This window comes from Urocampus carinirostris, chromosome 2, assembly GCF_059441175.1.
Source record: "Urocampus carinirostris isolate Australia breed hairy pipefish chromosome 2, RoL_Ucar_1.0, whole genome shotgun sequence".
NCBI classification, from domain to species: Eukaryota; Metazoa; Chordata; class Actinopteri; order Syngnathiformes; family Syngnathidae; genus Urocampus; species Urocampus carinirostris.
The window spans coordinates 36948298-36963124 of NC_142350.1; the positions used below are offsets into that span (position 1 = coordinate 36948298).

Here is a 14827-nt window from a genome sequence, read left to right on the forward strand (position 1 = left end):
TGTAGAAATTGTATAGAATAACAACAGAACCTTTGGTCAATAAACCTATAAATATCGCCAAGCAAAATCAAGTCAAGTCAAATCACAAATGAGTCTCAAAGGGCTTAACAGACAGACAAACGGATCTTAAAACCACATGAGGGCAAAGAAAGTGGGAAAAAAAACAAGAGAAACAAAATGAAAACCTTGAGAAAACAGGCCAAATAAGGTAAATTCCAGGACAATCAGGCTGTGATGAATTTTGCATGAGAACCAATAGACACTCTCTTTAAAACGTAGAAATTGTTAACTACAATTGTGCAGAAGTCAAGCAACGCAATGACGATGCTTTCAGGGGACACAATGTCTTTCCCTTCTATCGATTGGGCCAAGCATATCAATGCAGAAGGCTCCAAAGCACAGCTCCATGTTGTTGGCATGCAAGTGATTCTATTCCTGGTCTGCATCCAAGCTCAGCAGGTGTCATCTATCTCTCTTACCCTGCCATGGACGAAGGAGAAATGATTCTGTGAGTTGCTCTTTTTTGCTTTCACCATTTTTTTCCCCATTTTCATATTAGTCTTCTTTTTTGCTTCCAGGGTTGGGCTTGACCAGAGGATTGCAAAAATCACCTTAAGTATTTAACCTCCGGTCCATCTTCCACTTCTCGTCAAGATTTCTCCTTTTTTTGAAGTAATTAAAGATGCCCCGCCACTAGCCCAAGTGTTTCCTAGCCCAGGGGTTTGGCAAATCAAAATGTTACAAGAGCCATATTGGACGAAAAAACAAAAACAAAGAGTTTGCGTGTAGCCGGTAAAGAATTAAAAGCCTTATATACTGTAAGCCTTAAAATGCATTTCTAAAATAACAACTCTGCATGTTATAACTATGTTTGACTATAACTATGATATTAACAGGTTATACAATTGGGAAAAAGGTTAAGTAGACTCAGTCAACCATTAAAACATTATTTTTTACTAGAACATCGCAAAGACCGAGCACTGGTGAACTATTTACAGAACAGGTCAGTGGGCCCCTCAGCTGTCCTTAGGGGGCACCCCTGATGCCTCTAGGCACCACATTGTAGACCCTTGATCTATACTGAGCCTAAAATCAAAAAGACTAAGTTGGATGCAGAAGTTCGATGCCAGTGTTTTAAGGGCAAGCCTGAGCCTTAGCCCCAGCTCAAAGGTTGTGTGTGGTTTCAGACCCCTCCACCAATCGGTATATAGAATGGAAGACCCACCGGTGAAAAGAAGCCTTGAAATCCACCTTCCGTCAACACTGGCTTGAAGAGTGGGCCCGAAATAAGCCTGTGACAGAGCATTTTTGCAACAGACCCTTAGGTCTGAAAGCTTACCGCTCCATAGTCATTCAACACCATAGAATCTCTGCTTTGTGGACTGAGTGGACGTTGCCATATGGTCTGCCCTTGGACGCTCTCTAAGAGCAAACCTACAACTGGTTGTACGAGTTTGGCAGTACATAAGCCCAACCTGCCTCCCGACCAACGCCCGGTGTACAGAACACTCTAGCATTGTCAATCAAGCGTGCTTTGGCTTTGACTACTCTGTTGTAGGACACCGCCTCAAGTTTAACTTATTACAATAGTAATGAATTACACTAAGTTTCCTTGTTTTGATAAAAGCAAAGAAATGCAGTAAATAAATACAATTTTTGATATTTTTTTTGAGGGTTCGGAAAAAAAAAGTGAATAGAAAGTGCATAACGGGCCCCTTATCTGGGCAAAAAAAATAATGCAATAAAACGCAGCATGCACTCATAAAAGTAAAGCAGCAGTTTTGAAAAAGAAAAGTAAATAACATTAAATGAATATAGTTTAAGTTTGATTTCTGTGCAGAACAAGTCAGTGCATGCGTAAAACACAGCAGCATTCACTTTTCTCTCTCTTTTGATATAGCTAGAGGCTGAGTTACATTGTGACGCTGTCCCTTTAAGTGGTGGAGCAAGGGCCGTCACGGCTCGGTTCTAACACGGGGGAGAAAGAAAAGAACAAGCGGAGGAGAGACGTGCCGGAGTTTTGCACTGCAGTTAAGTTCTCTTGGCAGGAATTTAAGCCTGAGAGCCATGAATTCATGTCACAAGATATGACTCTGCTACATTCGAGGAGACAACTCGTGTCCTGTGTTTTATAACCCGATACCACTGATGGGAGATGAAAAATATACTTACTTCATCCCCCATTTTTTTCAATTCATTAACGTTTTTGGTAAAGCGCCAGAAAGACTCTAGGCAGCGCTAAAGAGCCGCAGGTTTCCGACCCCGCTCTAGCCCTTGCTTCTTGTCGAACTTTGACTTACTAGTTTCACCAGGCGCACCTTTAAATTGTGATATGTCCTTTGAGTTGAGGGTTATCAAGTGAGCTTCAATATATGATGTAATAATGAAATTCATTACTATATATCTTATATTTATGTCGACAGAGCACATAGGCCAAAACCTTGAACTCAGTGAGTTTTATATAAGCCAACATTAGCCGTAGCAAATGATTAACTGCAATGAGTCATACTTTAGAAGAGCTCAAGCAATTTGTGCCTATGCCTTTTAATGCCGTAGAGAGCGAGGGTAGAGAAAAAAAAGACCCCATTTCACTTAATGGCTGAATTACTCTACTGTTCCTACCCTGATCTCTTGTTTTTTTTTTTTGCACAGAGCCTGCATACGTCGTCAAACGGATAATAAATGATCAGAGGAAGTAAAAATGTCAACAGTTGGGACATTACCTCATCTTTATCCTGCACTTTTCTGTCACTGATTATTGTGGACTGGACTGATGGGTATGAAGGCGAATCAATCCGCTATAACAACAGAGCCTTGCTGAGGCAGTGCAGTCGATATGTGATGACTCTATAGGTAGTGAGCTTATTGTCAGAATGACACATCTTCACCTGCACTGTATTTATCTATATACTGCACTGGCTTTATCGTTCTTTCTTGCTCCCCCTTGTTTGCTTATTGATGTAACCCTTGACCACTTGTTCCTTTGAAAACCCCAACCTTCAAATTCTAGGAAACAGTATCATTCAGTATCAGGACATGTATTATTTCTATCTTTTTAATTATTATTATTTTTTTTAAATTATTAACAATTTTCTTTAATTATTTCAACTATATTAACGTTTATCATTAACATTATTAATATTATTACTATGATTATGTAACACAGACCTAATTAATGACCTCAGATCTAGTCATAGGAATGTGATTCAAGAAAAGCCTTTAGTGCTATCTCTTTATATGAGAACTTCTACACCCGAGTATTTTGGTATTTAAGTTTTATTTGGAAGAAAAATCTTGGCAGGTCGCAAGCATTGCCAGAGGCTACCACTAGAGACCGTTCTAAACCGCTCATTGCTCGCGAATGCTAACCGCTAGCAACAGGTCTTTGCATGCAAACTACTACGGACAAAAAAATAAATAAATTGTGCTGTCAAATTTTTGGTGGGTTACATTCATTTAAAGTTGCAGTGACTTTGATTTTAAGTGTACAGTAAGTTCTTACGTATCGTCAACAGTCTCTCGATCTCATACAAGTCAAACTTTGCAGATTGCTTCCCATATTATTGATCGCTACTCCCCTAATTAATCGATAACAAACCTTACAAACACAACCCGGCACCTATACACTAAGACAAAGTAGGTAGAATACCGTAACAATATTAGCAATCTATGATGACGTTGTTATTTGCTTCGGAGACGGATTATAGCCGAAATGAGCAAGCCAAGATCTGTCTTTTTTATTTTTTAAATTACCCCATATGAAAATTGTTATATGACAGACACAATTTAAAATGATCAAAAACTTAAAAAATAGGAGGAAATAGTACAAGGTGACAGGTATGCGATCTCCATCACTCCTCCTTGGATGGACTTAATACTTTCAAAGATAGGTAGCTTACCAAAAATTAAGAGGATTTTTACTGGTGTTTTCTTACTTTTCTAACTATTTTGTATATTGAATTTGATTATGTTTCAATGTTGGGTGCTTGGTTTTCAAATGTTATCTGTCAGGACCTGAACGGAAACAGGACCTACTCGAGTAACGTTTCTCACAAGTTTTATTAGAAGAAAGGGTCGGGGGTTGCGCCTACGATCCGGGGATTGCTGGACGCGGGAAGGAGGTCGCTCTGAACGCGGAAGTGGTACTTCCGTGGCGAGCGATGGCGGTGTTGGGAACGGAAAAAAACAGGTCAGTAACCGGGATAGAAGAGCAAAAACATAGTCGGGATCGGAAACAAGCCGAAAACCAGGAGAGGAGAGTAGACGTGGTCGAAATAAAAAACGGATCGTTATTCGGGACAGGAGAACAGACGTCGGTCAAGATCAAAACAGGTCGTAATTCGGGACGGGAGAGCAGATGTGGTCGAGATCAAAACAGATCGCAGCAGGAGAAAAACAGGAGCAAAAAAAAACGGGACAGGCGAAAAAGCGCTTGCCGTGTAAAAACAGAGATTCGCAGACGGACCGACAAAAGGGGACTGACAGGACAGAGTTTAAATACTGACAGGGAGACAATCCGTCAACAAGCTGCAGCTTTCACTTGTACGCTTTTTCGTATCAAATGGATTTTATAAAAAGTCTTAAAGAAAAATATCAAGTATTTGTCTTTCAGGTAGGTCAGTGATTTGCACTGTACTCGTGTATCTCTACAGTGGTTCCATTGTTGTAATGTACTTTTCATATTTCCAGAAATGTGGAGACTCAACAGTGGTTAGGTAATAGCAATCCCTCATGCAATAAATGTACTTGCAGCCATAGCCAACCATATTTTTTCACCCATAAATGTCCCTTGGCAACATGGACAAATAATTCATGGACTGATTTAGCATTCTCATGAAACTATGATATATTTACAGGTAGACACATTTAAACAAAAACGTGGGAAATAAATGTTGCCTAAGTTGACAAACAACGTCAATATAGTTCAATCATCACATTCCTTGCTGCAGCAAATTGGAAAGATTCCGAAACGCTTAGTTCGATTGTAGAGCTGACGACATACCAAGATGACCAGGCAGAGTGAATGTGGTGACATGCAGTTAAGAGCCTGACAACCGCCTCCTGGGAACTGCAATTCATTTTCCATATGGAGGCATACTGTCAGGATGATATGTCATGTGAGGAATACGCCTATACATACGTGCCTATAAGATGACTGTCACAAGCGTTAAGGCAATATTATGCAACATGACATTAGTATCTGCACTGCACCGTACAAATACTGTATAATTAGTGAAACATATACAAGGAGTTCTATCCAAAATTTAAACTAACAGTTGTGCAAGTCATCGTAAAATCGCGTCTAGAGCCAGGGTCTCAAACTCAATTAACCTGGAAGGCGCCAGAGCTAGGGTCTGTATGAGGTTGGGCCAAATCGGATTTTCCACAAAAAGTTTGGATAAAAACCTTAAGAATATCGTTTTCTTTTCTAATTTCATAAGAGATCTAAAGATACAAAAAATAATTCATCAATCAGTAATATATTTATCTATAATATGCGAGGACTGCATTCAGCGGGGCAGTGTGTATTATTCAGTGCTTCTTAAGGGTAAAAATGTCACTCATTAAACAAATAAAGGTAATTTATTTAAATAATCAGCAAAAAATACATGAACAATCATAAAGATGTGTATTTTTTTAAATACTGTTGGGATATTGACATTCATTTTACATAACGTAAGCCTCACTTCAGATTGCACAACAGAATACTACAACATGTAGTTATCTAATAATACATCATTTCCCTTTAACTTTCTCATAAAGGCGGGGTATTCAAACTATCATACTGAGGGCTGCAAGTTTGAGACCCCTGGTCTAGAGACTGCGCGCATCAATACAAACGATTGGAACGTTTTAGATTCAGACACCCAATCACAATAGAAAATCAGTCAGTGCAAAAAGTGACCAAAAACATTGCCTACCAATGGTGTAGCCCCTCTTCAGTTCCCCACATCGTGGGCTCCGACGCTGAGAGTTCGTGGCGTTGTTTTCCTGCACGGCGAGGACGGCCGTTGTCTTGGCAATGGCTGATGCAGCTTTGTTGAGGGGTGAAGCTGGCACCAGAGTCGGGGAGAAACTTTGGCTGGCAATGTCCACCGACTGAGATTTCTTTTTCAGTCTGTAGGGAAGCAAAGGACAGTGAATACAAGTTGTTTAGACAGATTTATCAAGTCATTTAAGGGCAGTGACTCTCAAATAGTGGGGCGCGCCCCCCTAGGGGCTATGTCAAGAGAGGCAGTGCCGCTCTCATTTCCAAAGTGTGCGCTTGGATCATTGTTTTTGTTTGCACTGAGCATGCGTGCTTCCCACACACCAGGTTTCGACACAAATTGATACAAGATGATACGATGATGAAAAGGACGAAAAGACTGGTTGAGAGAAAAGAGATGAGACAAAAACATGGAAAACGAAAAGTCTTCCTCTATTTCGGCTCTAATCCGGATAATCTCGGTCACTGGTAGCAGACAATGACGTCATTGTGGACTGCTCACATTGTTGCAATACAGTAGGGAAATGTCATCCACGACCAAGCGTTTGTTTTTTGTCCGATTTGTGGCAAAACTAAGTTTACTACAAGTGGGGAAAGAACTAAGAAAGATGCTGAAATAATTGTTTCTCATGTTTATTTGTGAAGTAAAATAAAATTGTTTACAGAAATTATCGTTGTTTTTAGTATAGATACTCTGTCTTGCTGTGAGTAAAAAGGTGCCACGTTGTGTTTTTAAGGTTTAGTATCGCTTAACTAGGGGAGCGAATGGCTAAAGTTGCGGTATGTCAGTGCCATAAAAAAAAACACCATAGAAGAAGAGCTGAAACTGTTGGCACCTTAAGACAGTGCTGCAAAAATCAAAACTATCCCTCTGTCCAATGACATTGTTGCTAGACGTATAAATTAAGTTTTATTTTACATTGTGGTTCTGAGATAATGTAGGTGATTTTATCTATCTATCTATTTACCCTGGTCATATCCCTTGAGAGGGGTGACCGACAGCAAGACAAACTATTTAGTGGTACTGGAGAGGAAAGTCCGCCAGGAAGTCGAATCTCGGATTCAAGTGGAGCAGTGTGGTATTCGTCTGGTCCGTGCAACACTGGACCAGCTCTACATCCTCTGCAGGGTCCTTGAGGGTGCATGGAAGTTTGCCTATCCGGTCTACATGTGTTTTGTGGACTTGGAAAAGGCATTCGACCGTGTTCCTCAGGAGGTCCTGTGAGGGGGTGCTTCGGGAGTATGGGGTACCGCACAGTCTCATTATCCGGGCTGTACGGTCCCTGTATGCCCGGTGCCAGAGTCTGGTCCGCATTGACGGCGGTAAGTCGGATTCGTTCCCGGTGAGGGTTGGACTCCACCAGTTCACTTTTATGGACATAATTTCTAGGTGCACCCTTGGTAGGATGGAGTCCGGTTTGGGGGCCTCAGCATTGCATCACTGCTTTTTGCAGATGATGTGGTGCTGTTGGTTTCCTCAGGCTGTGATCTTTGGCTCTCACTGGAGTGATTCACAACCGAGTGTAAAGCGGATGAGGATCAGCACCTCTAAGTCCGAGACCAGGGTACTCAGTCAGAAAAGGGTGGCATGTTCCCTCAGGGTTGGGGATGAGATCTTGTGGAGGAGTTCAAGTATTTTGGGGTCTTGTTCACGAGAATTTAATTGAATTTTGAAATTTAGATGCACTTTAAATCTTTGCTCTTCCGAGGTAACTATTTGTTATAATTTGTCATACAATTTTCTATATTACTTTTTCATTATCTTAACTTAATAAAGATACAGTGTTATGTATAGGTGTAGGATTTTATAGATATTGTATTTAGTCACACGTTGGGGGAGAGAGGGATCTTGGGGGGTGAGAGATGTTTTCTTTTTCCTAGTGGGGACATGACCAATAATAATCGAGGCGCACTGCTCTAGGGTATTGCAAATAATCTTTTGTTTGGAACTAATGAGTTACAAAGGTACGCAATTACCGAATTTATACTAAATCGTGTACAGTGGGACCTCGCTACTTCGCGGTTCCACGTTCGCGGGTTCAGAGCTTCACGGGTCTAAAAAAATATAAATAAATAAATAAATAATAAAAAAAATAATAATAATAATATATATATATATATATTTTTTTTTTTTAAAGCATTTTTGAAGGGGCGTCGCTACTTCGCGGATTTTCACTTTTCGCGGGTGGTTTTGGTCCCCATTAACCGGGTCTAAAAAATAATAATAATAAAATAAAATAATTAAAAAACAAACAAACAAAAAAAACATTTTTTTTTAAACATTTATGAGGGGGCGTCGCTACTTTGCGGATTTTCACTTTTCGCGGGTGGTTTTGGTCCCCATTAACCGCATTGTACATCAAAAACATTGTGTTGCGAACAATCGCAACGGGATTTAAACTCGGATCGTGACACTGAATTAAACAAAGACATAACATTAATATCAACCTTGCTTACATCGGTCAAGATCAATCTGACTACTCCTTAGAGCTTATAAAAAGAGGCTACTAACTTTCACCGGAACAAGAATTCAGCCTTCTCTATATGAATAAAGATAAATCAAAGCACTCTCTACACACCACTCGTTGGGGTTGTCCATCGATTCGATGATGACCATCTTCTTTTATTTGTGAGTCTGCTGATGTTTGAACAGTCCGATCCTGGATTGTGGTCGGAGACTCAGGTAAAAGAGGATACCTGCGCAATGATGGTTGTTAAAGTGGCATAAGGGGTGCGCTTTCCCCAACGCCACTATCTTGATTGTAAAGAAGATGGTTCCAGTGGCAAGGGAGACCCTAGACGACCGGCATCTTTCTACAACTGCAGGCGGCTAACGGGATCCAGGTCTGTAGGAAACCGCCTCAAAGCGTGCCGCAACCAGCTTTTGGGATCACTCTTAGTCTAAACTCTACTCTTCGACCTGTTCGGCTTGGGTAACCCTACCAGGAGTACGAGACTCCCGCCGACATAGCTCTAGGGGTCATGGAGACGCGCAAAGTGCCCCACCACGATAAGGTGGTGATCCGTCGGGACACATTTTGAGCGTCCACTAAAATTTACACAGCCCAGCTATTTGATGAATGATTATATTGCTGATCATTTTCAAGATAGGAACCTTCTAATCTCTCCAGCAAGGGTTATACAAGGCTAATTGTTTTACCACAGTTATTCATAGACCGTTGGAAGTTGATATTCATAGCAGTGAAAGAGCTGGACTGGCATGACCTCAACTCTATCAAACATCTTTGGGAAGACCTAGAATGGATTTTCTATATCACAGCTTTCCCTCCCATCTTTGGATCTGGTTGAGTAAATAGATCGATAAACGCCACAATTTTGTAGTAAACAGTCTTCAGAGGGCAGTCGCTTGATTGGGGAGCAAAACCGAATTCCACACATTATCCCAATTTTCCTTTCGGTAATTATAATGACCTTGCAAATGAATAATGTGTTGTTTCCTTGCACATGGAAATTCTTACTTTAAAAATAAAATAGAAATTAAGAAACGTTTGGCATTTCTTGAATCCCAAGAGTTTAACCTTCCTAATGATATGTGGCATGATGCATTTGAGTGATTGGTGACATCGTACAGACACCGTGTCCGTACGTGTCTGAGACACATACTTGCTTCTTTGTGAGCCGTCGGAATGTTAAGGGGTTAATAGGTTTGACTGAACTATCTGCCTGTTTTGTTGACATTCCCACTGTAGCGCCTTATAATATGGTGCGCCTTATGCAGTGTTCCCTCTAAGCCGCGCAATTGCGCACTGCTCGCACATTCTCGGCGCACAAGAAAATCTAGCCAGCGCACAAAAATGAGGGCTCAAAATTACTTATTAAGAAGCGACTTAAGTCAAAGTTACAGTGCATGAAGGTAAAAATACACGGGTTCCCCTGACGTTGTGTCCTAAATGCGGTATTTTGAAGTCGAATGAAGTTGAGTAAAGTTAGTAGAGTATGTCGAGAACCGGCTTCTTCGGCTCGGCTCACTAAAAAGGGTCCTAAACGGCTCTTCAGGTTGTTTTTGCTTCTTTAATCCCAACATGACCAAATATTAAGTAAAATTATGCACAAAATGACTTAAAGAAAGGGGGGAATAGAACAAAAAAGAAAAAAATACCAAAATGAAAAAGTAGTGAAAGGCTGAGAAAAAAAGAAAACAAAAGGGAGAGAAAAAAAGAAGGAAAAATTTAGAAAAAAGCCAGAAAAAAAGAAAAGAAAGAAATGTAGGAAAAAAGTAAAAAAAGAACACAGAGAAAAAAGTAACAGCTCGGAAAAAAAAACACAATGAATTAAAGGAATTAAAAAAAAAAGTAGAAAAAACACACCGAAAAAAGAATAAAAAGTTTGTGTTGCATTCAAATAATTTCCAATTATATCAAGTGAATCTTGTTGCCAACATTGTACTTCCACTAAAAAATGTGATTAAGTACAGTTCTGTATCTTACAACCGACTAAATACGCCCCCAAAAATGTTAATATTATGCGACAAAATATATCAGGAAATTAAAAGAAATGGATATCTTGTGAAAGAATTGTAAGAACAAACGACGTATGTAGGCCGTACAACCTTTGCAATAGTACATGAGTCAATTCATTCAAAAGAGAAAAATAATTTTGCATTGCCGGAAACTCAGCAAAATGTAACTTGATGTCAAGTTTTGGACATGTTTGATAATTAATTATCTTGCCACACTTGGGATTATGGTGGCTCACTGTTGTTTCAAGCGTTGCTCACCGACTTTGTGTGAACGCTCAGACGCGTGGAAAATTAGAGGGAACATTGGCCTTATGTATGGAAAATATAGGAGTAAAAAGTTATTTTGGGGGGATTATAACCCGGTGCGATTTATAGTCGTGAAAGTAAGGTAAATTGATTTGCCAAAACACCCAAGCAAAACAACATTCCAGGACACAATGCTAAGCTACTGATCAATACGACTCTTGCAACTTCAGTCTTTCAATCATCCTTTAAAAACTACTGAAAAAAAACACAATAGCTTAGCCATTTCACCAAAAAGCTTGTTTCCTGATGGACAAGAATAGAAGTGCACAGGACATAACTTTGAACAGTATAATGAGAATGCATTATCTTTATGGAAATTGTATGTTCTTTGGAAATTAAACTACATGGTCTAGTGGAGCCAAATTAGACAAGCAGAATAAAGTCTTCCTCCCAGCACAACTGAGAAAAGAAAACACCCCCTCGGTGACCTTCAACGCTAAATTGCTGTAAAAAAGAAAAAGGCACACTGAAGATGTGTATTTGGGAATCATTGCTGTCAAACTTTTCGTGTATCGGAAATAGACGTAAGGTCTTAAACCCGAGCCCGAGCAAGCACGATGCAAATTTGAGCCCGGGTCAGGCCTAAAATGACAATCAACGCATTTGGATCGGCCTTCTCTCTTGCTGACTTTTTAAAAATGAATATGTTTATAAAAATGTATACTTAAACGCTTCGCTAGGATCACAGTGCACTAATGCGTTGACACGTTAACACGTACTGAACTAAACAATATTACTTCAAAGAATTCTTTCCTGTCTATTTCTATTGTCCACCCGTCATTGTTCTTCTTCGTCTCTCTGCTTCTCTTTCTCTCTCTCTCTCGCTGCACTTATTTTTTTGTAATGAATGAAGTTGATTTTTACGAGAAGGCGCTAAATCAGCGCTATTTAGCCCAGGTGACCAACGAAACGGTGCGCAACACCATCAGAGGGCACATTGGCCCCTTGATGAACTGTTGTCAACTGTGGGCAGATGGAAACTTCAGTGATATGGTCACAAAATTATCAGGACTGGCCAAGATAATCCTCCAGGGTAGTCAAAGGGGACAAGAAGAGAGAAAGACCGAAAAAGAACTGGGATAGCGACATTAAGGAATGACTGGTGCCACGTTTGCCACAACCCAAGAACAGGCAATGGACCATCAACATTGGAGAGGGCTGTCCAGAGTTGCGTCCTCATTGGTTCCGTGATAACCCATGTGGTTAAGGGATCCGTGAACCGAACTGCAAAGGCGCTAAATTCTACACAGTGTCCCTTTCACGGAGAAAGTACTCACTATAGGAAGTACTCACTCACTCACTCACTCACTCACTCACTCACTCACTCACTCACTCACTCACTCACTCACTCACTCACTCACTCACTCACTCACTCACTCACTCACTCACTCACTCACTCACTCACTCACTCACTCACTCACTCACTCATTTTTGTCACAATTGTTTGGACAATGTGTCAAGTCCCTTTGAAGTAATTTGGTAACAATATCAACGGAAATAAGCCAGTATTTCAGATGCAGGTCAGATTTATAGCGTATAGCGGTAATTTAACTACTTGGAAACAGACGAGCGTTTGTTTATATGGCGTGTAATGAGGATGGGTGAGGTGTGTAAAGAATAGGCCTGCAGCTCCTGTTTTTTCCTGCGAAGGATAAGAAAAAATGGCAGTGCCCAACCGTATGAAGTCCATCTCCACTCCCTTAGGAGGTGCTACTAATTACTGTCTCATAGGTAGAGCGGTATTCTGTAGCTTGTCCGTTCATTCAGCTTTGAGGCCAAAGAAACTGGTGTATTAGTGTGTTTGCATGTGTGTGAATTTCAAAACCCAATTTAATAGGTGGTGAAAGACTTGTCACTTATGGAAATTAAGAGGGAGGGAAAATCTGTTGGTGTGCAAGTGAGAATGTGATTATAAGAAATGGGCAGATTCACAATTTCTCCACAGGACATTCTAAAAGGTGATTCTTGGGGCATATTTTTCGAGAAAGCACTTTGTTTTGAGTAGGGGTGGGTGATACTTGGAATTTTGTATTGATCCAATCGGAGTAAATACAGGGTAGTATCAATCGGTTCTGATTCAATACGGATACTTTTTTTGCTAAAAAACTTAACTTCCCCCATGAGTTAGCTTATTATTATTGTGATTAACACAGCACAAAGATCATTTCTATTAAATAACTACAGACTAGACTTTAAAAGGACAGTGAGTATTATTCAACGACTGGGTTTTGTTTTATTGATTCGGGCAACTAAAAACAAGTGCTAAAAACCACAAGGGAGAATACCAAGTAAGTATACTCAAAAGCTATACTCCAAGCCTGAGCAGCATAACTCTGTATGGCCCAAAAAAAAACAAGATGAAACGACCAATCAACAGCCTGAATGAAGAGTTTAAAGGAAGGTGATGCAATATAGAGTTAAAGAATCCAAAGTTATTCCAGGCTGGGATTGAGGTGGGTTTTTGTTATGTCGTGGAGGATCTGCACAGCATGCACTTACTTTAATAATCAAATAATTATTGGGATGACTACTTTTAAATAAGACTTGAGTGTTCTGAAGTAACTGCACTTTTATTTGAGTAGTCAAGTCAAGTCGTGTTTATTTGTATAGCCCTTAATCACAAAGAGTCTCAAAGGGCTGCACAGACCACAGATTATTGCAAACAACAGACTATTATTACTCCATCCCCGGATCTAAAGCCTAAATGAGGGCAAGGAGAAACTCAAAAACCTCAACATGAGGAAAATGAAGCAACCTTGAGAAGGGACCACACATGAGGTAATCACCCCTCCAGGATGACCAGGATGCAATGGATGTTGCAATAACAAAGAATACACAGACATTGTCAAGATAAAATATAGGTTATTCATATGCTATAGAATAGAATTGTGTTTTAAGCCTAGATTTACACAGTTCCACTGAGGTTGCAGATCGAATCTCAAGGGGAAGAGTATTCCACAGCACTGGGGTCCGAATGGAGAACGTTCTCGAACCTGCAGATATCTTCTTGGCTCTTGGGATCACTAGTAGACCAGCATTTTCAGAGCGAAGGCTCCGGACCGGAACATAGGGCAAAATTTAATCTGAAAGATACGATGTAACACACTTTGGGGCTGCTCCTCAACACCAGGCCTCGGGGCAGAAGTGTGCACGTTAGTGCTGCATTTCGAGGCCACACGTAGTTTGGCGCCGAAGTGCACATTTGATTTGAGGGACCTAGACCCAAGCACAACAGAAACTGCACCTCGGTGCTGGCTCACTTCAGCCAAAGAAGGCACTTGGGTGCCAAAGTGCACACTTTGGCGCTTAAGCATGCACAGCGCTGAAATGCAGCATCGGTTTAACTTTGGGCTGGTCTCTCAAATCAAGTAAATCTGTCAGGTTCGGTTGCTTCAGGCTTTTATACCTGCAGGTCAGGTCGGGTTGGGCTGGAATTTTTTAGGCCCCATGTTACCTTTAAATTCTACTAAAATAGTTTGTCATTGTAACATGTCAAATGTACAACAAAATTAGGATGCATAACGAGTTTAGAACAAAAGTCAAGTTAATTAAACCCCAAATAGCAGCAATGTATCGAAAATACTAATAAACAATACCGAAATTACAACTATACCTTCCATTGCACAATATTTTGAAAGTGTAAACAGTTTTTGCTGGTGGAGGAGCCATGTATCGATCCCAGGACAATAGCATCAATCCGATCCAAGTACTTTATTAGTACCTATAACATCAAAGGTGCATTAATGATCATTAAATGATTAATTTCATTAAAAAAACTTATACAATAATTAAATGAATGAAGAGGATATAACTAGAAAACTCATACAATTATGACTATTTTTGCAGTGACACATTTCAATATTACAACAGTAATCGTGTGAGAAATTTTTTTTTTTTAGCACGGAAGATTCGAAAAATGATCAATTTGATTTTTCCAGTCCTGCTGCAGCAAAGGATGTCTTGCCTTCATTGGTGTCAGTCGCTAAAGATGTTCTGTAGAATCTGCACTCAACCGTCTTGTTCAGTTGCGCCTACAGCAAGGACTACGTGCT

The 14827-nt window shown here is 40.2% G+C and overlaps 1 protein-coding gene across 2 annotated transcripts in view; it reads right to left on the reverse strand.

Annotated features, from left to right (window-relative positions):
- Window positions 1-14827, reverse strand: part of oxr1a (oxidation resistance 1a) — a 222080-nt gene that overhangs the window by 110138 nt on the left and 97115 nt on the right. For both annotated transcript variants that reach the window (XM_088326394.1, XM_088326393.1), the window contains one exon: window positions 5922-6118. In XM_088326394.1, the coding sequence (XP_088182520.1) occupies window positions 5922-6118 (197 nt within the window). The remainder of the gene's footprint in view (window positions 1-5921; window positions 6119-14827) is intronic.